Source organism: Pithys albifrons, chromosome 1 (genome assembly GCF_047495875.1).
Source record: "Pithys albifrons albifrons isolate INPA30051 chromosome 1, PitAlb_v1, whole genome shotgun sequence".
NCBI lineage: Eukaryota > Metazoa > Chordata > Aves > Passeriformes > Thamnophilidae > Pithys > Pithys albifrons.
The window spans coordinates 74,427,275-74,454,299 of NC_092458.1; the positions used below are offsets into that span (position 1 = coordinate 74,427,275).

The window sequence follows — 27,025 nt, forward strand, 5'->3', positions numbered from 1 at the left end:
CATTTTGACAGAATAAACTCTAACTTACTGATTTTATACTATCACAATGAATAAAGGGGTGATTCTGGCAAAATTTGCAATAAAAAAAAAAGATTCTCTTTTTGTTTACGAGAACCTTGGTTTTCATTTTGACAGAGAGCTTTTTAACTTCCATGAATTCCTGTCTACAGAAATGGCTGGGCAGGGAGTTCATAATTAGCTACTTAGTTAACTGGTTGTTTTGAGAATGTAGTAAGGACTGTCTGTGAAAATGAAATCTAGCAAAATAATGAAATCACAAATTAGGCATGTCTCATCTTAATAAACAGTGATGTCTAATTATGAAAGGATCTGTACTTACTTGCCAAGTGCAAAACACTCCATCTTAACAGTAGTTCCCCTTGCAGCTGTAACTGTGTAAGGAAAATGGACTTCAATTTTTGGTTCATATTCCCCCATGACACCTGGAAAATAAGGAATGTTTAAAATATGAAATAGCAGCAGTTTTGCATTGTCCCAGAAAACCCCTGTGGCTTGCTTTTGGATCTGCCCAGCAATAAAACTGGTAATTGACGGAGATAGCTTCACTTGATCTGATATGCTGTGCTCAGGTCCAGTATATATATTCTGAAATGCTCTTCAGGGTTACCAGCAGCACAACAGTGAAGTTACGAAAAAAGAATTTTTTAAAAAAATTTTTAATATTTAAATTTTGAAAGATTAAAGTGGGCAATGAATAGAAGAGTGAGAATTTTCATAGATCAAATCTTTGATTGCCAGAACAGTGACAACTATGACAAATCACAGAACCACAGAATCATAGAATGAACTGGGTTGGAAGAGACCTCCAAGATCATCAAATCCAACCCTTGATCCAACACCCCTGTGATTACTAGACCATTGCACTAAGTGCCACATCCAGTCGCATCTCAAAAACCCTCAGGGAGAGTGAATTAACCACATCTCTGGGCAGACCATTGCAATGCTTGATTATTCTCTCTTTAAAGAATTTCTTTCTAATATCCAACCTAAACCTCCCCTGGCAGTGCGTAAGCCCGTGCCCTCTTGTTTTACTGCTCATTGACTAGGAGAAGGGACCAACCCCCACCTGGCTACAACCTTCTTTCAGGTAGTTGTAGAGAGTTATAAAGTCACCCTGAGCCTTCTCTTCTCCATACTAAACACCCCCAGATCCCTCAGCCTCTCCTCATAGGACTTGAGATTAAGTCTTTTCACCAGCCTTGTTGCTCTTCACTGGACCTGCTCCAGCACCTCAATACCTTTTCTGAACTGAGGGGCCCAGAACTGAACCCAATACTCAAGGTGTGGCCTCACCAGTGTTGAGTACAGGGGAAGGATCACTTCCCTGGTCCTGCTGGCCACACTATTTTTGATACAGGCCAGGATGCCATTGGCCTTTTGGCCACCTGGGCAAATTGCTGGCTCATGTTCAGCCTCCTGTCAATCCAAACTCCCAGATCCCTTTCCACCTGTCTGCTCTCCAGCCGCTCTGTCCCCAGCCTGTAGCCCTGCATTGCATTGTTGTGGCCAAAGTGCAGGGCCCAGCACTTGATCTTGTTGCACTTCATCCCATTGGAAACAGCTCTCCAGCCTAACCAGGTGCCTCTGCAGAGCCCTCCTGACTTCCAGCAGGATGACTCCCACTCACCTTGGTGTCATCTGCAAATTTGATAACGATAGACTCAATCTCCTCATCTAAGTCACCAATAAGTCATCAAATTCCTCATCGAAGTCATCAAAAGTGGTCCCAACACAGACCCCTGGGGAACACCACTGGTGACCGGCCGCCAGCTGGATGCAGCTCCATTCACCAGCACTCTCTGGGCCCGACCCTCCAGCCAGCTCCTAATCCAGGAGAGGGTACACCTGTCCAAGCCGTGGGCTACCATCTTTTCCAGGAGTATATTATGGGAGACAGTGTCAAAGGCTTTGCTGAAGTTCAGGTAGACCACAACCCAGCCTTCCCCTCATCCACCAGGTGGGTCACCTGACCATAAGAGGAGATCAGAATGGTGAGACAGGACATGCCTCTCCTAAACCTGTGCTGTCTGGATTTAAATAAATCGATACATGCTGTGTTTGACTGAGGACTTTCTAAGCTCATCCAAACCCCCCTCCAGTTATGTAAGACCATTTGGGTACACAGACAAACACAGAGATGCAGACATGCAAAACTCAGTTATGTAATTTTCAAGAACCCTTTTAATTTGGAAGCTGATTCTTTTTATCAGAACAATGCTCTAAGGACTATAAGATACACACAGAAACACATTCAAGAATGTGAAAAATAGAAACAGGGAGATCAAAAGAGTTATCTGAAATTTGCTGTGGAATGACTGACAGCTATGGAGAATTACAAGAATTTAGGAAACGAGAAATGAGTAGGGAAATGGAGGCAAGTTTTATAAGACAAGGTGTGAGGTTTTTACTTGATGCAACTTATACCAAATACCATAATCAGCATGGCAGGAGAAGAATACAATTGTAATAGTTGTATGTGATTTGACAGAAATTGGGCTATGGGGGTAGGCAATACTCAGGAACAAAAACCTATATAAAACAAAGAAAGAATTGTTCAAATATTTAGATGAAGAAAACTCAATAAAATCTGACTTTTCAACAAAGCAAGAATAAGACAAGTCTAATCTAAATCTATAAAAATCAGTCAAGATTCTCCAAATAGTTCTAAGGCACACAAAGAGAAACAAGAAAAGGAAGGAGAGAAAAGAGATATCTTATGCATGAAAGAGAAAAGAAAGGAGCATAAGAAGGAACATGGAAGTAGAAGAATATGAGATTCACATCTCAGAGAAGACCATCTGACAGAGAGATGGATGGAAAACAACCCACAACCTATAAAACCAGAAAATAATATAGAAGACTGAAATGGTAAAACATATACTTCTAGCCCTTCAGATGTTCTTTATGGGGGTCAATGGTTTCCAGTGGGGCTGTGCTCTCTTTTTCATGCTGTCCCACAGGCTCCTGCAGCTTGGTTCCAGGAGAAGGTCTGAGTATATATGCATTTAAACATTTCATTAGCTTCTTAATCTTAGTAAGAAAATCTAACTGTGTTTGATACATGAATCAAATGACAGAAGCACAAAGTACAAAGTGCTTTTATTTATTTATTTTATTTTAATATGCCTTTACAAGTAGAAAGAGATTTCTTTTTAAAAACATAATCCTGCAAGGACTATATGTGCTAGCAATGGTGACCCATTTTCCTGAAAAACATGACTAAATCAATGTTTTGACATTGCTTCATGAACTTGTGCAGAAACACTGATCCTTGTATGAAAGGGGAAATTCTGAACCAGTCCTGTTATTAAAGTTTGAAAGTATTTTTCTTTTTTTTTTCCTTTTATTTTTTGGTAGAAAAAAATTAACATTTGTGTCCTGGGTATTAAAATAAAATAAAGTCAGGGCATCAAACAAATTGTATTCAATTAAAATTTTCCTTAGCCTAGACTGAAATGATTGCTAATCTAATCTGTTACAAAAGTATGATGGATTGCTTGTACCACTTGATTGTACACAGGCAATAAATTTCATAATTTAGTTACGCTTCTCATGACTTCTTTAAATGTTTTATGTATTCTTTTTATGATTATGAATACTAGTTTCTGACCTGATGGAATGGCCTGAAATTGTGTCAGGGGAGGTTTAGGTTGGATATTAGAAAAAACGTTTTTCACCCAGAAGGTGGTTGGACACTGGAACAGGCTCCCCAGGGAAGTGGTCACAGCACCAAGCCTGACAGAGTTCAAGAAGTGTTTGGATGACACTCTCGGGTACATGGTATGACTCTTGGGGATGGTCCTGTGCAGGACCAGCAGTTGAACTCGATGATCTTTATGGGTCACTTTCAACTCAGCATATTCTGTGATCCTATGATTCTGTGACCAATTACATGGTTTATAAGGTATCTGTCATATCCCCTCCTATATGTCTTTTACAGATAAAAAAAAAACAAAAACAAAACACACAGACTGTGAACCCTTCCTTACAGTGAATCTTTAATAAATTTGCAAACATTCCTAGTTCCCATGTTGCAACAATTCAAATTCCATTCTATCATTTTGAGATGTGAGGATGAGAACTGCATAGCAATAGTGAAACTGCAGACCTTTCTATCAGACTTTCTTTTCTTGAGACATTTTTCTTGTTTGTTCTTTATTGCTTTCTTCACAAATCAGTTGTATTTGCCATTTTGCACTTGAGCTGGTGTTTATCCACAATGGCATCCTACCTTATACTGATAATATCTAATAAAGATATTACATTTTTACATTTAGGCATTATATAAAAATTTGTAGTGGGTAATAATATTCATTGGCTATCCACTCTACTATCACAATATCCTTTTGCAGGTCTTCAGGATTAGTTTTAATTTTAACTCTCCCAAATAATTTTATATCAACAATCTTCTTTAATTCTCTTTTCCTTTTGTTTCCTGATAGTTTACATGTGGAATGGTGAAATGCCAGATAAATATTACATGGCTTCACTGATAATCTCCCAACTCTCCAAACTGACCAGATACTCCTACAAAAGGTAGATATTTTTATCTATCTTTAATTAAAAATGAAGCTGTCCTTCTGCCCCTCTGGATATTTGTCTATGTTTTTTCTATCAACACACCGGACATGGAAGCCAGACATACTGGTTTGTAGTCCCTCAGACATTCCTAGGAGTTCCCTTTTTGAAAAAAGCACCTTTTTTACCTACCCTCCTTCTAGTCCTGAGGCTCAGTGAAGGAAAATAGTACATCCTACTTCCCTCCATACAGAAGTTTGGCCTTGGTATTTGTTATTATTTGTAATGTCAACATTTCTTCAAAAATCGCTTCTATTGAGACCTCAATTATGAAACCTTCAAGCTTGATAGGGGAACCTCTCTAAGTCCCCGTGTAGTGAACACTACTGAAAGTAGTTCATTTAGGTTTTATGATGCAGTCTTATATTCTTGAGGCATTCCTTTCAAATCTCTGCCGTCTGCTCACTGTTCATACTCACTGACAGGCTTTGTGCTTCAATTAATTTGAAAAAAAGGGTGTTTTTGCTTTTGTGTAAGACTTTGTTCTGGAAAATAATTGTGTTGAGTTCTCATATACTATTTGACATTTACTCTGAAAAAAAATGCAGCTTAACACAGGATTAAATTATTCTTGCCTTTAAAATAGTACAATACATCTGAACCCATCTTAGGGACAACATTATCTTTCGGATTTTATGTTTTAACTTACATTAACCCTCTGTGGAAAATAAAATCTGAACACATACTGAATGCTCTTTGCATGTCATACAATCACTTCATATTCTTAATGAAATGCTGACATACTAATGCTTTATACTATGTCTCGTTCTTCTGGGTTACTGCTACACTAGCAAATTACATGCCTGCAGCAACTGACAAGAAACATATAAAAATTACTGAGCAATTGCTTGGTGTCCCTATGAAAATTAGGAAACAAAAGTCTATTATTGCAAAGGGATATTTTTCATCCTTCTTATTTATGATCTTTGAGACCATGGAAGCTATTGCAGTTGCATAGACATTAAGGGAATTATCAAGGCCTTACCTTCTCACATTACACTGTAATTGCTTTGCTATGGCTTTGGTAGCTCCAGGCTCTTTGTCTTTCTAGCTTCTGCTATGGTCACTATGAGCCAGGAACAGTAAAAAAACTCCCATGTGAATTTTCATAAAGATTTTTGTTCATTTGTATCAGATCCTAAAAGGAACTTGAACTTTTAAGAAATATTGAGGCTTTGAGTAATGTGCATGAGAATCAATCTCTCAGGTTTATATATGAGTCTCTTTCAAAGGTTTGGTTAAGACCATAAAAAATCCTCTCAGTCATTTTTTATTTCCAGTTATGAAACATGAAATACAACAATAAATAAAATTGATCAGCACAGAATAAAAAAACCATACAATTTTCAAGTGACTAACAAATCACAGAGCTCACGTGGTCTGAGCGCTATAGAGCAATGGGATGCTGTTCTCAATGCTGCTGTGCTCTGCCTTCCCAACAGTCTTTTACCTTTCAAGAGCTGACCTGCACGATTTATTGGTCTAATTACTTATTTTACTACACTCCCTACTTCACAAGTTGTGTCTTGCACCTGAGTTCAGATCTAGGTATGAAAGTGCTGAATTGGTGATTGGCCTGAAACACATCACTTCAAAATAAATATAGTTTACCACATCTTGAAATTTTGTTTAAAAGCCAAATTTTGTTTAAAAGCCAAATTTTCCTGTTTGTTTAAGTAAATCTTATCCCTGGTCTTTATTCTGAAATGCATCCTTTCACCTTCTATTTCCCAGTGTCTGCAACTCTGCCCTTTCAGCCAGGGTCTTCCTTGGCTAGGGGAGATTTAAAAATTAATAATATTTCTGTTTTGTGTCTGATTACCATAGAAAATACTGATTCAAGTGATGAAACATATCCCAGGACAAAATACAGTTTCTTGTTAGTCACATCGGGCAGAAATGGAGCTCAGTATTTATAGAAGAGATGATTTCCCTAATCTCTCCTTCAGATTTTTTTTTTGAACAATGCAGTTATCACAAAGTAATTATTCTCCAACTCTGGTAAAAATCCCCCAAACTTTCAGAAAATTGGGTTTATTTTTAAAAGTGGTTTCCTTTAACAAGTCGTTCCTCTGGCCTTGTAAATCTGTGACTTGAGTTCAAATCTCTGCTGCTCACTGTCCTATGAACCCTAAACTATATTGTCTGTATTTCATTTTTCTATGAAAAAAGTGGAGATGACATAATAATACAATAAATATTGATTGTGAGGTGCTCATATATCACAGGAATAGATGTAATAAATTTTCAAACATTTATAGATATTATTACAGATAAATTCTTTACATTATCCCCTGTGGGCCATTTAATGGAAATGGAGAATGGTTTAAAGTAGTAATATCAGTTTCTGATATTCTATCCTTTCAGCTAAGAACAGGGGAAAGAGCTATAAACAGAATATCAAACACTATCACATTGAAAAGGACTGCTCAGTCTCTTGATCTAGGCTGCCATTCCATGACTTTTAGAACCTCAGATGAAGAGTGTAGAAAAATTGTGAGTCTATGACTTTATCCATTCAACAAGATACTTTCTCCTTAATGGGGGAAAAACCAAAATCAGACTGCTGAGAAATCATGACATGTCATCTTACTCCAGCTCCCAGAGCATGACAGGTCCTTAAATCCTTTTAGCTAAAACATTTTGGCTTTGTTTTAATCTGTTTCAGGAATAGCTCTTTAACTTGCTTTGGAACCTTATTTTGAATGGAACAGGTTACGGGAAATACTTGAATAAGTGTCTGCTAAGCACTTAAGACAGTAGCTAGAAAAGGTTATAAGATTCCTGGCTAAACATCATCAGAATTCTAGGGATAAAATGAAAGGCAAATATTTCCTGTACTCAGAAGAAAGATTAGGCATGGATTGAAACTTGCCATTACTTTATCAGCAAATGATACAACTCCCCCTAGCTCAGTCATTAAGAGAACTCTGACTGAAATCTCTGATCTCAACGAGATAATATAGAAATATTAATCTAGGTTTTTTTACAGCCTGGACAGTGTACTAATAACAAAATTATTTGGGATTCTTAATGGTTTGAATATTCCTCCCATTTTCTGGGAAACCTCTTCAGGGGTGATAAACCTGTCCTGCTGCACAAGAATTTTCAAATAATTTCACAGATCAGAAGTTGAGTTTCCTATCACATTGTGCCGATGATCTGTTGTGTGAAGAAAATACGACAGGAATGTTCATGTATAATTTCATCCCCCATCAATAATCTGAGATGAAAACTAGGGTTGCCTGTGGTGTGGGTCTTATAGTGACAGATGAATATTTATCATTTTCCCTGAAGATCTGCACCATTAAATATCTCCAGACATTTATTTGAAAAGAGAGCCTTGAATACACATGTTTACAATGACAGTAAATTGACAGCAAAACTGAATTAATTCAAGTATAATGCTGATACCCACTATTATATCCTGACTGCAGCAAAGATTTTCAATGCATTGGGAAGAATTTATTGACTCATCTGCTATTAATCTTATTCTAAATGGAAGGACCAGCACCTGGTGTAAATCTTCAAAAATTTACTGTGGGAATGGTTAAGATAACTGTCCACAGCACTCTTTCCACTTAGAGGTCTCTTAGCCAAGTTTTCAGCTACAAATTTATCACTTCAGAAGTGCTAAAAATGTTCATGTGAAATTGCATTCTGTAATGTGCTGAACACTAGAGACCCAACATTGTTTTCCTATGTTAGAGAGCAAATCCTATCACATATCACTGGATGGAAAGAAGTCTTTATTGAAATATATCCTAATATTAAATAAAATTCAGTAATTCAGTTTTGCAAAAAAGATATTACTGTGAATAGAGCACAAGAAGGGAACAAACTCTTATTTAGTTTACAACTGGGAATAAGCTGTTCACATATTTCTAATTATAGAGGAATAAATGTAAAATAAGATCACATTTAACTGAAACAAATTGTTGAACTAAATTTTAAACAAAACTTTCCTCTTCGCACTTTAAAATACATCTTTTAATTGTACTCTTTTTTACTAGTTCAGCAATTACACTCTAAAGTCTATCTAGAAAGCCCTTTCCTGAAATAGTATTACTATCTTGAAATATTTTACTATTTGTAACTAGTACTTGCCATGTATGTACGTCATGTATACAGAATAGCTTCCTACCTCTCTTAAACATTGAATACAACTAAAAACTCTTAATTTTCAACTGAAAGTTGGTCTATTATGGCTGAAATAATGGGAACCAGACACAAACTCTAAAGGCACAAGAGCAATGAGGTAGTCTCAACAGAAGCAACAAGAGAAACAGTGGTGTCTTCTGTAGTTCTTCAAACAAGTGGCAAAAATTTCAAGTGGGCTACAGAGCTCTTTGCTTACCTATGTTTGGCAATGTTTGAAAGCAGTAACTATGACCAAGGCTGCTGTCTCTGTCTATATAGAAAAGTCTTCACTGAATCATAACCTAGACTTCAATCCATCAAATTTCCCATATAGATGTAAAGTGGCATTTAAGCTCTCCTTCTAAACTCGGCACATCTGGCTGTTGGATGAAACCAAACATCACCATTTGGACATTCAGAGATGGGTGAGGGCATACGAATGGCTGGTACATAACATTTCAGTATGAAGATTTGTGCATATCTAGTTGTATGGAAACATGAAAACCTAAACATTGCCACTGACTGTATATAGATAATTTTTCTAAGCAGCCATACATATCAAGAAAAATCAGGACTCAGTATACTAGACAGTATAACACCTTGCTTGAGAACCCTAACAGTTTAAGTCCAGAAACTCCAAAAGAACTATAGCTGGGTTTTTATAGTTTCATTTTGTTTTTACAAGAGAGGAGATTGTGTTGAACTTGGCACAGGAAATCTGTGGTAGATTTTTTTTCAGGCATCACTGGCCAGTGTTTACTGTTCCTCTTTTTCAATTGCCTGATGTTCATCCAGGACAAGCTCACAAAATATTAAAACCCTGGGAAATATTATTTAAATTATTAGGAGGAAAACCTAATTTTTGTGGGGTTTCTAATTATCTTCCTGATGGCATGTTCAAAGTTCTCAAAGAACCTAATTTTTTCCTATAGTAAATGACATAATTATTAGTACTATTATTAGTAGTATTAAACATGAACCCAAGCTTCATTTTTTTCTCGTAAAACCTATATAATTCTTTTACAGGATGAAAACAAATCTTTCCAGATAGGTGTCAAAAGTGTCAAAACCGTTACAGAGTCCAGACAGAATATTTCCTTTGTTTCTGATCAATTAGAACACTACTACACAAAGTAATGGTGCTTTAATATTCATTGTATCAAATTAAATGTAAAATGTTTCTCATATAATCATTCAAATATAAGTACCTACCATTTCCTCAATATGCAAGATCAAACTAACACTAAAATTTCTCCTCCATTGGCAGCAACTATTGAAATACTCATTGTTTTAGACCCAACAATAACAAATCATTCTGTTACAAACTTGTTTTAACTTCAAGCAAAACTCCTGCCGTTCATTACCAAATTCCAAAGTGACAATGACATGCTCCATGACTGCAAAGTGGCAGTCACTTGTGAATTTGTATCTAAGATTCTGAGACAGCAAGATAAATAGCATTTGGTATGACCATTCTTAATAATCTGAAACCATTCACAGCTGTAAAAGGTTATTTTCATTATCAATTTGCATGAATTTGAATTCAGTCATCATTAATAAAAATATTACAAACAACACTTCTGTCTGAAATCTTAATAGTTACAGTTCAATGAAACACCTTTCCTAATCCTGAGCTGAATTTAGAGGAACATTTTTTCTCAAGTTCATTATGTTATGGTTTGTACACTCTGTATATGGATCAATTAACTCTTTCCTTTGTGCAAGTTTCATAAATCATCAGGAGAAGAAGTGAAAGAAAAAAAACCATGAGTGCAGATGTGCAAGATGATAGCAGACTAAATTCAAGCAAATTTTCACAGTGGAAGAGTATTTGGTGTACACTGAATCCTGGAATCTCTTCAAACCTTCCTCAGTTTTCCTCCAATAATACTCCCCTGTCTTCAGGCCTTTTATATTGTCATAAGACCATCCCAGGTTGTTTTCTCTATACCTTTTATTAAGTTAAACCTTTAACAAACAGTGTATTTGAACTTTTGGGATCTCTTCGATAGTGTTACTATGCTACAACCCCTATAAAACTCTGTAAATTACAATGTTTATTGTATAGGAGCCCTCTGTAAAATTTCCTGCTTATCTATAGATTTTCTTAGCTATAGATAAGGACCACTAGTGCTGACTGTAACAGGTTTTCTAAATAGCAAGAAATGTTACTAATTTTTTTTTGAGGGGGGAAATCCCCCAAAATAATTCACCCTCCCTTATCCTATTTATATATATATATAAATCACCTCCCCTCCTCTCCCCTCCCATCCCCTTCCCTTTCATTTTCCTTTCTTTTTCCTATTTTTCCTTTCTTTTTCCTTTCCTTTCTTTTTTTCTTCTTTTCTTCCCCCTCCCCCTTTCTTTTTTTTTCATTTTTTCTTAATGATTTTCCTCCTTTTATTTTTGACAACATTGCAGTGGGATCTTGGCACCAGAGCAGAACAAAAGAAACAAAATGTTCAAAATACCTGTAACCCATGATGGATGTATTGTTACTAAAGAAAAGCAAAGATTTTGGAAAGTCTTTTATTTTCAGTTTTCATGGTGATCCATTATTAAAATATCTCATCACAATTTTAGCAGAGAAACATATTTACTACAGGGTAATGGCTGTCCGGGGACATTGCCATTTTATCAGCCTTCCCCTGGAGCAAACCTTGCATACATGGATGTCTCTGTCAGGGCTATCAGTCTTTGTATACTGCCAAAAGACAAACTTGATTTTGTCCAGACAGTTTGGCTCTGTTTGAAAAAAATCAAAGTCGGATTATTTCAGGTTAAAGTTCTGTCCTGGAGTATTAAAGCATTCCCACAGTTTCCAGAAAGTTTTGATGTGCTTGAACAATTCTGAAATATAACCTGCATGAAAGAGGAAGCCTACAAACTTGGAAACTCCAGAAAACCTGATACAATTAAGTCACAGATGAATAAGTATTTTCAACTCCTACCACAACCTAGGTATACTTTGTTGTCTTCTAGAATTTAGGTCCATATTAATGACCACATTAGAAGACAAGACTAGTAACACAAGAAAATAAAACAAACAAACAAAGAAACAAACGAAACAGAGAAAGGGGAAGACTGACAGATCAGAAACATTAGGGTTAATTTTTAAACAATTTTTTAAAATTCTAATTATCAGTTAATTAACAACTGTCAGCATTCTCCAGGGATGGGCATAGTCTATGTCTGCTGATTCTGTTTTCTCTTTAGTTATTACCTTATTATACTATACTGACCATTTTTATTGTTTAATTTTTATTATTTGGGAATTTGCTATGACTTCTTCCAAGCTTCCTTTAATGCTGGAAAAGAGATCTTTAGATAACCCAGTGGTCTTCAAACAACATATACCTCAGCAAGCATATGCTGACCATATTTCCTCATGGAAAAGTAGAAATGAACATCCTTAATACCTTGATAATTATATGTTCTATTGTCATATGATAATATTAACTAGATCGAACTAATAAAATTAGGATAGACAAAATTCAGTTCAGAGATTATGATGGCATGGGAAAAAAAGTTGAAAATCAGTCTGCATTCAGTTGCATGAGAATATGTCTGGCCAGATATATTGACCTCTGCTGATTTGCTCTACTGGAACTCAGTAGAGAGTATCCTCTGATGTCTGAAATTGTACAGGTTCTCTCTTTTTGATTTAAATATTCCAACCCTCCTCTCACCCCCCATGGAAATGTCACTGTAGCAAAGACAATAGGCAATATCTACACAGAAATAAAATGAAGAATTACTTAATTCTCTCCAGTGCAGTAATAAAATCAGAGTTAACATTTTTTTTCAAGAGAAAAAAAAAAGAACATAAAAAATGAAAACCTCCTAGAATCTTATGCTATCAAATATCATGTATTTTATACTCCTGAGCTTTCTATTTCCTAAATTTGAAGAGACTTTTGGTTGTTTTTATGAATCATGATAATTTACTGCTCCCAATCAGGATCCAAGCCTGCAAAGATCCATTTTAGCAATGCTGTTTATTATTTGAAAACAGTTATTAAATAACTCCTCAAAGTTTGTAATACATTAAAAGACAGTTAAATGAAATTATGCCTTTTTTTTCCTCTAAAACTTTTTATCTCCTCAGATGGAATTTTAGAGTGTTTTTATAACCCAGCTTGAAGTGAAATTGAATTATATGAAATGACTGATTGTCAAAGACAGCTGAACAAATGAGGTATTCATTTTATTCAGAACCCATTGAAGGATTTCTTGATGTTTTTATTTAATTTGCTTCATATCAAGGAGCTAAGTTCCCCTTTGAGATACATCACAAAAGAAATAAAAGATTAATAAAATCTCAGGAAGTTCTTACAATCTTTCAGAGTTTGACATAATGTCTTAATATTATTCCATTTCTTCTTCATAGATAAACAGAGACCAATGTTGTCATTGAAGTGTTTTTTGTCACAAGCTGTCTAGTCCCCTGGGTACAGGTAGTGTATATACATCAAAGTCCAAGAATAAGGATAAATATAGCAATTAGAATATTTTTGAGTTAATTATACATATGTCTAGAGAATAGAGACATTATAAATTGGTTTATTTATATAGTGGCATTTATTAAAGCTGTTTAAATCCAGAAGCTCTTCCTGTGGTTTCTATTACATGTGCTGACTGCACAGGGTAAAGTCAGTTATGATGCCAACCACTGGAATTTGAAAGCCGTATGGTTTTTAAACCTAAGTGAATATTTGAAAGGTTCAAAATGTTTCAAGCAATTTTATAACAAAAAAGCTTAAAAATTGATATTCAAAAATCATGCAGCATGACTCAGCAAATCACAGACTATTCTGAGTTGGAAGGGACCCACAAGGATCATCGAGTCCAACTCTTAAGTCAATGGCCCACATAGGGGATTGAACCCATGACCTTGGCATTATTTACAACCAAGTTTTAACCAACTGAGCTATAGCATCAAGTATATTTTCAGGTACTTGGATGTTTGTTTTAATGCCATTCTTAATTTCTCACTTCCTTCACAGAATCACAGAATCTGCTGAGTTGGAAGGCATCCACAAGGATCAATGAGAGGCCTGCACAGGACCATCTCCATCACAGGCACACCATGTGCCTGAGACCATAGTCCAAATGCTTCTTGAACTCTCAGGCTTGGTGCTTTGACAACTTCCCTGAGGAGCCTGTTTCAGTGCCCAGCTATCTTTTGGGGGAAGAAGCTTTTCCTAATATCCAGTCTAAACCTTCCCTGACACAACTCCAGCCATTCCCTCAGGTCCTGTCACTGATCACCACAGAGAAAAGATCAATGCCTGCCCCTCCTCTTCCCCTCACAAGGAAGTTGTAGCTGCAATGAGGTGTCCCCTCAGTCTCTTCTTTTTCAGGCTGAACAGGTCAAGGGACCTCAGACCCTCCTCATATAGCTTCTCCTCAAAGCCCTTCACCATCTTTTTCCTTCAGAAATTACTTTAATTTTCTATAACTAATGAACACTGCTTTCAGCAGTTATCCCATATTTTGGAAAATAATTTGTGTATATTTTAAAAATTCTGTCATTGCCTTTGATTTTTGTCAATGGACAAGGCAATATAACCCAAGGCAATTTTTATCAAAATGAAAAAGTACAGTACGATTAATGGAAAGCTTTTATTGTAATCCCAGATAGTTTTAAAAAGGTCCATATTATTGCATTCTATGGAGGAGGTAGAACAAGGCAGATGTCTTAAATAATAAATATGATTTAGCAACCAGAATTTTTCTTAACATTTTTTCAAGGTAGGTTTATGAAGACTGTAAGATTGGGTAGAAATTTGGGTCTCTTCCCTGAAAAAATTGCTCAGTCATATAGGAAAGCAAGTAATTTACTAAGAAATACTAAAGAACTCCATGAAAATAAAGGAGCTATTCAGAAATCCCAACAGATTAAAATTAAGGCATAGAAACCTAGTGGAAACTCATGTGTGTGAAAAAACAAATCAGGAAACTGGGAAATTTTTGAGAAGCTGTCCATCTATGTGCAAATGCTTCCCTAACACAGTTCAGAAGGTTGGATTATCACAGTGCTGTGACAGCCAGCCATGTGACACAAGTTTACTGGGAGCTGGTACATGCTATCCACTTGACATGCAAGAAAATCTGCAGTTTTCCTCACAGATTTAGTTTCTAAGCTCAGTGATGTAGACTGCTACCTTTATCTTTATTTACTCTCTCAATTTTTTACACTATATTGTGTGCCTATGTACTGTTAGTATAAGATGGATAATTAATTTGAATGATAATAATGAGTTTCTTCACAAAATGAAACCAAATAAAATCACAAAGAAATGTCATACATAATAAATAGAACAAAATATGTCTAATAAGTATGTCAGTAAAATTCCATCTTTTTTTTCTCCCCAGAGTACAAAGCACTTAAAAAGGCAGTCAATGTTTGTTTTTTTAACTTTGAAAGGTTAGTATCAAAAAGATCAGGTTTACTATGTCAAGTCAGTAAAATTAAATACCTGAAACTCAATAATTAGCATGGCCTGTATGTCCCATGTCATATTTGCCAGTCTCCTGTAGATTTCTCAGGGGCCTGAGAGTTTCTCAGTGTGGCAGTGGCCACTTGGGTTGACTTAACTTAACTGAGCCCTAAGGAACCAGATATTGCTGAGAAACGACATGTGCCTCGCTCGGGCAGTGACAGAATGCCAGGATAGCAAGGTGGAGTAACTGTTCTAAACAAAATAAATCACGTCAGCTTGCACCTTAGTGTTCACAGTCCCAAATATTCGCCCAGCTGTTGGATGTTTTAAAAGAACCTGCCTCCCTGAAAAGCTTCCCTTTGCCAATTGCTACAACAAATGCATGCATATGCTGAGAAACAATAAAATCATGGTTCTTAATCAAAGTATTTTTTGGTTCAGTATTTTGTTTTCACGTGGTAGCCAGAAATGAGGCTTTTCTTACCATCGTTTCTCAGTGTCAGAGGTGTAGGAGGACTCAAAACTCTGGCATTTGTCACTGTGTTTTTTACCAGGCATATATAGCTGCCGACATCGGATGTTTGCACCTTGGAGATGTAGAGATTGCCTGTCTCCTGAGAGATGAAGCGTCTGCTGTCTTCTGCCACAAAAGATGGGAATTCATTAAATACCCAGCTATAGATGATCTCTATAAGAACACAGAAAGAAAATAACAGAAAGTAATTACAGAAGCAATATCATGTTCATAGATACAATAAGCACATTTACTTCAATAATTCAGGGCAAAAAAGCTAAATGTTATTTAAGCTTTTTGGTTGGTTGGTTTAGAATTGAAGAGAATATTTTCTTTTCACTCTCCTTGCAGTTTTGTAGATAGCATAAACATTGCACCCACAAGTTCCCTGGGAAGACAGATTTAGTTGAGGAAAAATAATTAAATTATTCACCCGACTCAGAATATCAACAAAATATTGGATAATTCCCTGTTCTAGTCTTTCAGATCAAACAAAAAAATAATATCTGAAGCATTCTTTTCTCTACTTGTTCAGATTTCAAGTGAAATATATCAGGATTCTTCCTATAGGGAGCTGTGACTGACTTCTGCAAATGCGTATAAACAGTTTTTAATCTAAATGGGTGTTTTTAAAATCAACATAATCCAATAAGTGTTCAGCCTACCTTGTTGGTAATATTACCACCCTACACTTTGATCTTTCACATCTGCTTCACTGAAGAATTTCTGAACCCTTCCTTTTTATAGCTTAAATCCCTATGATTAATGAATAATTCTTTAAACTCAAGCTACCAACTAATTAGTGGTGTTTAAAAATGGCAATTAAATCCAGTCCCTTGGTTCTTATTTTTATCCCATGAATAATTCTATTTACCAAAAAAATTATATACTTTCCCCCTTATACTCATAATAACTGGGTGAGAAAAAAGGTTATTTCCTATTATTCTGTATGAGATTGTATCATGGTTTAATAAAAACCTAGATTAATTTATGTCTCCACATTAGAAGTATCAGTAAAGTTAATGAGATTTTGAATTAGCACGACATTCCTTGCAGGGAATTCATGCGGAGTTCAAACAATTCCAACTGTAAAACCTTAACCTTATATATTCTTCTTTACACATTTTGTTTTCCTTTCAATCTTATCTCCCATTGTTTCATTCTGTCTTCACATCTTAATACAGTTCATTATTTAAACTGGCACATTGGTTATAAGGCAATCTCTTCTGTAATCTCCCCCCTTGAGAGTCTTCAAAGAACTGGCTTCAAAATGAGATAAGTCAAGTTAGTCCAGATATATAAAGCTCCTACTACTTCTCCAAGATGCAAACAGCTCCACTGGTATAGCAAGTTCTAAGCTTTCAGACTGAAATTTCTTGGATGACTACTCTCAGCTTCAGCAGCAATAGGAAGACAATAATTTCAAGTATGTCAGTCTGGTTCTCTCATACTTTTATCTTCACTACAGTCAAAATGTTTTCTTGATATAAAGTTAATTGGAAAATGAAAGGGTCAAAGGGGTGAGAGGAAATACCTCAAAATTTAAATTTTGCTGTATACTTTTCTGTTAATGATAGGAGAGAAACTGATACATCTGTTCCTGGTACTAGAAGTGTGAAAAACATTAACATCCTAGGCTGGCGCACAGTTTGACTACAACTATAGAAAACATTAGAAATTCCATCTGATTTGTCATTTCTATCCTTGTGTTTACTATTTCCTGACACAGTGGTGAGAAAAGAATAGAAAAGCATGATGTCTTCTTTTTCAACCAATATAAGAAAACAATGCAAGCAGTGTTGCAGAGATGCAGTGTCTTCTGAATTCATTTTTAAGAAGTTTAGTCTAGTTTTGAAATCAGATGAAAATTTTATCATGAAAAACTGATGGTATCAGTACAAAAATGCTATGTTAAAGGACTGAGCATACTTACCTAACAGGAGGGGGAAACTGCTCCAAAATGGGGAATTAAACTGCACACATTAACTTTTTGCTTAAAATCTTTTTCAGATATAACAGTAATTCTGAGTGGTTATGCAGGACCGTGTGGAATTCAGGACTCTCAGAGAGCCCTCCAAGTGTTCAAGTTTTCCTTCCTCTTCTGTTATGTTTCAGGCAAAATACTAATTAACCCCAAATACTTCTCTCTGAAAATTTCATTACCACATTTTGTCATGATGTCTTATCTGGCAGAAATGATTCATGACAGTATAATATTCTACAAAGTGATGATAAATACACAAGTTCAGGGAAAATGCACAGGCTTTAACTGAAGACACCTGTTGCCAATTCAAATGGAAAGCAATCAGTCTCACTAATTGCTCTGGTTTAAAAGTAGTTCAAACCAAATGCAAAATAGTCATCAGTGTGGGTTCATTGGCAGTTCATGGAGAATAGAGTTTTCTCCATTTGCAGCCTAAAACCATATACAATTAATTATTCATTTATTAATTAGAATTAATGTTGAGGAAAAGATTTCAGGCAATAAATTTTTGTGACTCTAAGGAAATAAAATACTTAGTCTTTGCCGGTGCTGAATCTGGGGGGATACTGTCATTTTGTCACTTTCTTAATTATTTTTGCTGTTAAAAATGGAGTGATGGATGAATTAGTACTGGGATAGGGTCCTGAGGAAAAAAAAAAAGAAGTAACAGAACTGCCACATAAAAACTCAAAGCATTTATTCTATAAAGTGGTGGTAAATGCCTTTTTTTTGTGTGCATACCTTGAGCATTCCAGCCGGGAGCCCAAACTCCAAAGCCCAGAAAAAAGTGTTAGTGGTTTACTTTTGATCATTGTCAGACCATTGACATTGAAAGAATTACTCTTATTTTTCATTTCTAAGAACCAAAATCCTAGGGATACACTGTAAAATACGTGAAGACTTTGCACCTGAATGCTCAGATGTAGCATCTATCTAGAATTCTTCATCTCTTTTGCAGATGAAAAACACCTTACACATTTTATGATTTTTTTTTCTCTTGTTAGACCTGGTTAATGAGCTCAGCAGTTTCCTAAATAAAATTTTGAGGGTTATGTCCATACAGTATGCATAGGTGTCAGTGGAAATATCTCTGGAAAATGATGCAATTTCTAATGCATGCTATGCAGACCAATCAGAAACAACCACAGCTGGCTTGGGATCTGGGGACCCCAGAGCTTTTAGCTGACAGAAGTAGATGGATGATCTTGCAGAAGAGATTTTACAAAAAGGTATTTGCAGAATGACTGCAATTAAGGGAAATGTGTGTACCTTGACATTGATCCTTTGTGCAAATATCCCACAGTTCTAAATTTGCAGCCATATTAGAGGATGAAACATATATTGGTGTTCATATTCTCTAATTCCGACTGTTCCCACTTTGTATGCCACCTAAATTACAATTTGGGGTTCATAAAATATAGAATTCCTAGCAAAGGCTGGCCAAGTACAAAAACTGTGGGTTTGTTTTGTTTTCCTCTGTTGGTTTCTTTTTCTTCTGGCAGTGTCATGCATAAGAGAATACTCAAATGATTTTAATGACATATAAAAAGTAACATATAGAGAGGTAATAATGCAGAACCAACATTTAAAACATTGCTTTCTCTATATATACAAGTCTGTCATCTATAGTACATGCACAGTACAATATTCTGAAACTGCAGTTAATTCAGTTACATGACACAAGTCCCACAGCAGTTCAGCAAAGGAGTACATGTGAACTACAAGAAAAAACTCATTTAAATATTATCTGAAATCCTACTCTTACAAAGTGGTAAACTGCTGGGTGAACTTTTTTGAATTTCACAATAAGAAGCCTAAGACCAGACAGATCACACCAGACCTATTTGTACAAAACTCACTGCAGTTTTTAGTGAACTTTAAGCTTGATTTTTCCTACAGTGGTTTATGGTAAAAGATTGTAGAACCATTGTCATTTAACTAAGCACAAATATAGCTGTCATTGTATTAACTTTTTAATAGCATATTGAACTCCAAAGATGCATCGCAAGCCTGGTAAGTTAATAATGATGACCTTCAAGTGATTTTGAAGCTAAAAGTCAGTGCTACCAAAATATAAATAAACGAAATTAAAACTGTAAAATCATAAAGTAATTACTTTAGATATGGACCTTCTGAAGTCATCTACTTTTAAGGAAAGAATGAATATATGTTTTTTCTATATTGTACTTGTTTTGGTCCAATAGGGAAAAAAAAAAGTTTAAGAGAAAGGAGCAAAGTGAAAACTGCACTATAAAGAATTTTAGAGTATTTTTATAGAGTATATGCTGAGTTTATTCTTTATTTTTATGCCTATCTATTTTATTTTTCATGTGACACCTATGCCAAAGCCACAAAGATGATGCAGAGCCCTTCCTGGAAATTACAGTTGACTGCCAAGACTTAAAGAAACTTTTACACAGATACTATTCATCAACACAAACAGAAACAGAGAGTAAAAAGACAGAGAAATTATGAATTATTGAACAGTTGTAAATTGAAATTCTCTTGTGGCTGAAGGACTCCTCTGCTTCTAAATTCTGTCATACACAAAGCCTTGGTGTAAAAATGATATAAGTAATTTGGTAACTGCAAAATTGTTATTTCATTTTATGAATGACCAGCCTTGTTTACAGAAGAATGTCTCTAAGGAAATTTGTATCTTTTTTCTGAAGATCATTTGGAAAGTCTTTCTAATGTCCAATTTGTTTCTGTGTTTTATTAAGCACTGCTTGGCGGGCAATGTACCTGAAAATCTGGGTCACTCGAAGATAAAGTAGTAAGAAGAGAGAACTTAATTCCTGCTGGAATTAATTTATAGTGTGAAATCTTTCTTACTATAATTTCTTAAATGATTTTTGCAGTTCTATTTTCTCTGTTAAACAACATTAATTCCTAAAATGTCACAATGTGTTGTACTTCCCATAATGGATGAAGCTAGAATACTGACGTATCAGCATTTTTGCTAGTGCTGTACTGTGCTTTTGGAGATATCATTCTGATGCAGAAAATGTCAGTACTATAGTAATGCAAAAGTCTTTCTGTCATTGCCTGTCAGTAAGAAATAGCCCCTTAAGTATTATAAAGAGACATTTGCTGGAAGCATTCAGATAGCACCAAGTATTCACTCCCATGTTTGTTAGTGTCTGAATGTTTCCCAGATTTGCTTCAGGGTTTTTTTAATAAGAAATTGCTTGTTTCATTCTTTTAACATGAGGTTTCTGGACAGCCTTTTAATCAGTGGCTTTTGGGTGAAAGTGAAGATGTAACAAGAAGGTTGCTATATAAACTCTTTTAATGCTACCAGAAGCCTAAACATACAGTCTGCAAAATGTTTTTTTTTTGCATATTCAAGGACAAAAGCATGAAAAAACACCCATCCCATAATTGTACTCGTGTGGAGTTATAATATTTGTACAGCAAATAAGTCTGGTTTTAGCCTTCTTTTTGTGATGCAGTGGGAGATCTCTTTAGAAAAACATATTTCTCTTTCTCTATTTAGAATTTACTTTGATTACTCTAATTCCACAAGATGGCAGTACTTGATGAATAAATGATACTGATGTCTAATGACAGAAAAAGTATGAGATAATCTGTGAGTTTTAGCAGCCCTGAAGGAGTTGCTTCTTCTGTTTTTCTTTTCATTTTCTTTCCTCCCCTTATTTTCTAATTGTTAAGAAAAACAGCAAAAACTACACTCAAGATTGCAGGCTGAATTTACTATACATAGCTGTACAGCATGAAATTTGCAGGGCATTTAGAAATATTCTATTGAAATGAAATAAAGTATCAGGAAAAACACAGACCTACATCTCCCCTGCTGAAAATAGAAAGCCTTATTTTATAACAAGCCTAGTTTTCACCTTCCATCACAATTGTCATTTGGATACTCTGTTTACTAGCCACAAAGTAAGGGTGCAATATGCAGTCTTCAATGATAGGGAACACTTCACATTCAAAAGGAAAGAGGCTTCTTTTTAGCTAAGATGAATGATAAAAATGGGTTGTTCCTCCAGCCTCCCACCACAACCAGATAAACAATTTCTGCGCATTTCTTTGTACTGCTGTGGTTTGTTATCAGTGCTCATTAATCTTCCAAGAAAATACTTAATGAAGGTAATTTATTTGTTGCATTGTAATGCACTCAGAGCAAATAGATATTGTCAATTTATCAGCCAGCAATGAAATTACATATTTCCTTCTCTGGGGCCTCTGTATCTACTGTTCACTTACCTGAAACACAGTTTTACCAATCACATACTTGTCTTTCTTCAGATTCAATTACAGTGATAAATCTCCAAATATTGTCTTTCTTATAGCCATTCACACTCACACAGCCAATAACTAAAAATATATTAGAAAAGGTAAAGGTACTGCCAGGATAGGTCTCGTACTGGAGGTTACAAATATTATATTGTCACTATTAGTGTACACATAGTGCCATTTCTACTTTCACATATATAAAATGAGGCCAGTCATTGAAACATATAAAGACTGCTGAGATGTCCTTCTTAATACAAGTGCTCTATAAAAAGACCAAATAGAAAACAATAAAAAATAAGGCTTTGAAAATATGTTAGATTATCATGTATATTTGATTGTAATGGGAATGATTTTCACAAAAAAAAAAAAGAGAAACCAGTTCCAGAAAGTATCACAAAGTTATCAAAATCACATGTTATTCAGGCCATTCTTTAGCCCTCAGGCAAGATCAGATATTCTCAGCCCAGTCTTAAAAATGTCCAGTGAGTTATATTCCTAAATGTAGATCTTTAGAATAAGCTGCTTCTTTGCTTGGATGATTAGATAGTTTTCCTTAAACTTTTACAGTTACAGTGGAACATCATTATCCCTGTGCATATCAGACTTCTGTTTGCAAAGCTAGATTGACCAAATCTCTTCATTTTTTTTTAGAAGTCATGATTTTGAATCCTCTTATTGGTTTTATTTCATCTCTACTGCTTTTCTACATCTTATAATGTAGGACCCAAAGTTGGGCATTAACACTACAGATAATTGAAACTATAATCACTTATACTCCATTGGTAGCAGTTCTCTTAGTATGTCCTAGAACTGTACTATTGAATTATCCATTATACTAAGTATTCTTTTTTTTTGTAATAGGTTTTTTGTTGTTGTTTAATCACTTGCTTCCCTTTATTCTATTTGTATATTTAATCTTCAATAAATAGAGTAATCTGCATTTTGCTGAATTTGGTGTTATTCATTGCAAGTAATTTTTCTAATGAACTGATCATTTTGGATTTTCATTCTGAGCTCTGCACTGATTGTAACCTCTTGCAGGAGTCATTCTCAAATGCTGAATACACCTTTCTACTAATTCACTCACACTTTCAAAAAATAAAATTGAATTTGATATTATTTCTTCTTGATAAATCCATATTGGGTGTTTCTTAAGACCTCATTACCATCTTAATGCCTACAAGTGTGGTGTTTAATATTTTGTTACATTGCAACTTTGCAGAACTCAAGCTCTGTCTATGAACTTTCCTTCCAAACCAAACCAACCAAACCAAACAACAACACAAAAAAATAAAGAAACAAACAAAATTATAATACAAAAATTGATTTTCTTGACATAATTTGAAATAATTTTTTAGGTTCTTAGTAACTTTTTCATGTAAAGAAGTGTTTAGACATGTTATGAGTTCAGAATTTAAGGCCATTTTACCAATACATGGTGTTGTCTTACATGAGTAAACAAAATGTAAAAATGAGAGAAATTTATGGCACAAAAATATAAAGCTGCTGGGATAAACAAAAAAAATCTGATTATGTTTGAAAGAAGTTTTTTGAGGAAGACAAATTCTGGAAAGAGAAAACTTTGATCAAAAGACAAACTACAAATAAGAAGTTTTAAAATATTTTTAAAACAACTAAAAGTTTTTTAACAATAGCTCTACTATTGATACTCATCTATCATAAGGTAGCAATTGAAAACAAAACTTATGTAGAAAATTCCTGAATGTTCCATATAAATTGATGTTCTACGATTTACAACATGTCAGGTATTATAAGTGTCACCTTATAATGCTATTTGCTTCAAAAAGCAGGCAAAAATTGGATGTTGAAGAACAATAAAATTAAACAGTGCAAATAATAACAGAGGTTTACTACTGAAACTGTTGAAACAATTAGGACTAATAGGACTAAGGCAGTGATTGTTCCCCTGTACTCATCACTGGTGAGGTGGTACCTTGATCCCTGCAGTATGGCCAGGGAAGGGCAATGGAGATGGAAAAGGGTCTGGAGCACAAGTCTGATAAGGAGCAGTTGGGGGAGCTGGAGAAAAGGAGGCTCTCTACAACTACCTGAAATGAGGCTGGGTGTCAGTCTCTTCCCAAGCAACAACTGAAAGGATGAGAGGAAATGGCCTCCAGTTGTTCCACAGGAGGTTTGGATTGGACATTAGTGAAAATTTCTTCACCAAAATGGTTGTGAAACATTGGAACAGGCTTTTCATGGAAATGGCTGAATCACAAACCCTGGAGGTATTTAGAAGATGTACAAGACATGGCAAGCAGGTATGTTGGACTCAAGATCTTAAGTGTGTTTTCCAATCTAAATGGTGCTATGATTAGTAATTTACAAAGACAAGAATTGGAGTTAATTTTGGTCTAACAATAGAAAGAGTAATCAGGAAGATGCACATTATCAAAAATTCATCAGTTTCAATCTTAGACGAAATAGTTCAATGTCTGATATGAGACTTGATTAATATCCAGTTTAAAAAGTGAGATATAATTAACAATATTGAAAGAAAATATATCTAGTCAAACTAACTCAGTGTATTTTTATTCTTTTTATTGACAAAGACAGCAAAGTTTCTGTAATGTAGCTATAATTTGAATTCATGTTTTATGAAAGATCATACTGATAGAAATAATTGGAATAACCTCAAAATTAACTTATTGTGCATGGAAAGGTTTGAAAACTGACTGCAAAGCATGATTGAAAGGATCCTATCTGGAATTTTTTCCTCTACTGTTGACCATTTTAACAGTTGAAAACAAACCTATGCAGTTGCAATTACTGATCTACAGGAAATAAAAAACTTAGCAAGGGCAAATGTGCCCTTTGATTTGGATATTATTAGAATCTTTTTAATGATGAAAATGTGTTGAATCTCCAGCAACACAAGTCAATTTTTTCCCTAATAACTTGAATGAACAAGAGCTCTGTGATAATGATTAACTACCTATTGTACTAATATGAAAAGAGTGGCACTGGAAAATAATGAGTATATTGTTTAATGATCAGGAAAATACATCAGTGTATAGAATATATATGGAAATTATTTACTCTTGCAAAATGTTCAATGGGATTCAAAGTATTTTTTTCCTTTTTCTCTTTCACACTTTATGTTCTTTTGTTCTCTGATCATGCTATGACACTTGATTTTCTCTAGATTTTAATGGCACTTGTGTGATAATTACTTCAGCACACTCTACTACTTCTCTAAGTCTGCTGCAGTGGTGAGTACAATGAAAAGGCAGACTCCAGAGCTCTCTTGATGCTAGGTGCTTTAATATAAATTTAAGCATTTTTGCTGGGTTTATCTGCAAGTCAAAGTTTGGTGAATTCCATCATGACCATAGCATAATATGATTGATGAATCTTCCCTGGGCCTGCTCCTTAAGATCTCAAACAAGGGCAGTACCATTATCATCACTTTTATATGGGAAAACTGAAGAAGATGGAGGGAACTGACATCCCAACAGTCATGAATCAAGCCATACTGTCCACTGACATAAATATTATGATTTCTAACATGCTTTCCTCTTCTCACCAGCTCTTTGTACAGCTACAAGAAATGCTAAAAATCATATATAAAATGGTATAATCAGAGAATCCTTAGCAGCTGTGTAGATGAACATCAGAAATTGCTAGTTGCTCCCTCATCCTCCCTCTGGATTTGATCTTCAAATGTGGAAAAAAATAATCCTCCTGGTGCTAAAGGTCTAACGCTGAACTCCTTCTGGGTATATTTTCTAGTCTTATATGTACCGAGGAATGGATCTTTCTTTACATTTTTCTGAACACAATGGAACGTGAACATATGCTTCAGAGAATAGTGTAAAACCAATTTTATAGTCCCCAAAAGAAAAAAAATTACATAATAATAAAGACAGTGACAGATGATTTTTTCTACCTTAACTTAAAAAAAATAAAGTGAAGGTGAAGAGGAAGAAACATGTCACATTAGCAAACTGCCCCAGAATGCTGATATTGCTGTCTAACCACGTTGTATGAATAAATCACTACAAATAACCTCAACAACAATAAATCATTTAAAATTTAACAATGTAAAGAACATGGCTCACATGGCTCTTACCTGTTTCTACATAAAGACAATACTCTGTCGAGTCCCTGCAAACAAAGCTCTGCACTACTGGAAACCCAGTGAACTGCTTCCATCCATCTTCTGCTTGTCACATAATTGTTATTTAGAGAAAATACATAGGCTTCTGGTGTCTTATTTTCAGCCTAGGCCAGTGTCCCATGATTATATCACCCCTCCTAAAACTCTTAGCAGTAGCAGTCCAAGTGACACTTTATATATACATATAGTATGTCACATTATATATTATATATTTACCACTCAAAAAAAAGAAATTGTACAACTTTTTCTAATTTTTGATATATTCTAAAAGAAATATCATTAATAAAGTAATACAAACAACAGTCAATCCTGCTCCTTCTTGTGCTGACCATGTGCATAGTTTTCAGAAGTCTAATTCCTTTTTTCAAAGACATTTTTCATTTAGGCATGAATCATGACATTGTAAAGTCACAAAATCTGGATTGTAAATCAGTGATATTTTAGTCTTTTCTTGAAATATTCTTTATAGATCGTCCTCTGTTATCCTTTGTAAAACAGATAGTGCCTCTTCCTTCTTGCATTTGATGGAGCTGAAAAGAGACCCTTCAGGACTGAAACTACTTTGCTAAATACCTGAAGGACTTTGTGGTTCTTCAGGAAGAGCCAAATTGAGACAAATAATCTACCAGTATTTTATCTAAATCCGTTTTTTCCATTCTCTCTTCTTATTTCTGATTTTTTAACTCTGCATTATCCTATAGGATACTTCCTCAATTATAGAAAGAGGAAAATACCATGCAAATTAATTCTTTGATAAACCAATAAAGTGAAATTTTCTGATTGCAGATTCTCCACTCTAGGGTAGTAGTATCAACATTAAAGAAATTATATCAACTCACTAATGAAGTCATCAGTAATGATTTTAACAATATTGAAACATAGCATGAGAAGACAGGAAGTAGAAGTGCACAATCAAATTATCAGAATTAAGTGTGGTATTA

The 27,025-nt window shown here is 35.0% G+C and overlaps 1 protein-coding gene across 2 annotated transcripts in view; it reads right to left on the bottom strand.

Annotated features, from left to right (window-relative positions):
* The window catches only part of CNTN5 (contactin 5), a 619,546-nt gene that overhangs the window by 146,826 nt on the left and 445,695 nt on the right, over nt 1-27,025 (bottom strand). For both annotated transcript variants that reach the window (XM_071555265.1, XM_071555257.1), the window contains 2 exons: nt 15,670-15,873; nt 341-443 (listed from right to left, as the gene is read on the bottom strand). In XM_071555265.1, the coding sequence (XP_071411366.1) occupies nt 341-443; nt 15,670-15,873 (307 nt within the window). The remainder of the gene's footprint in view (nt 1-340; nt 444-15,669; nt 15,874-27,025) is intronic.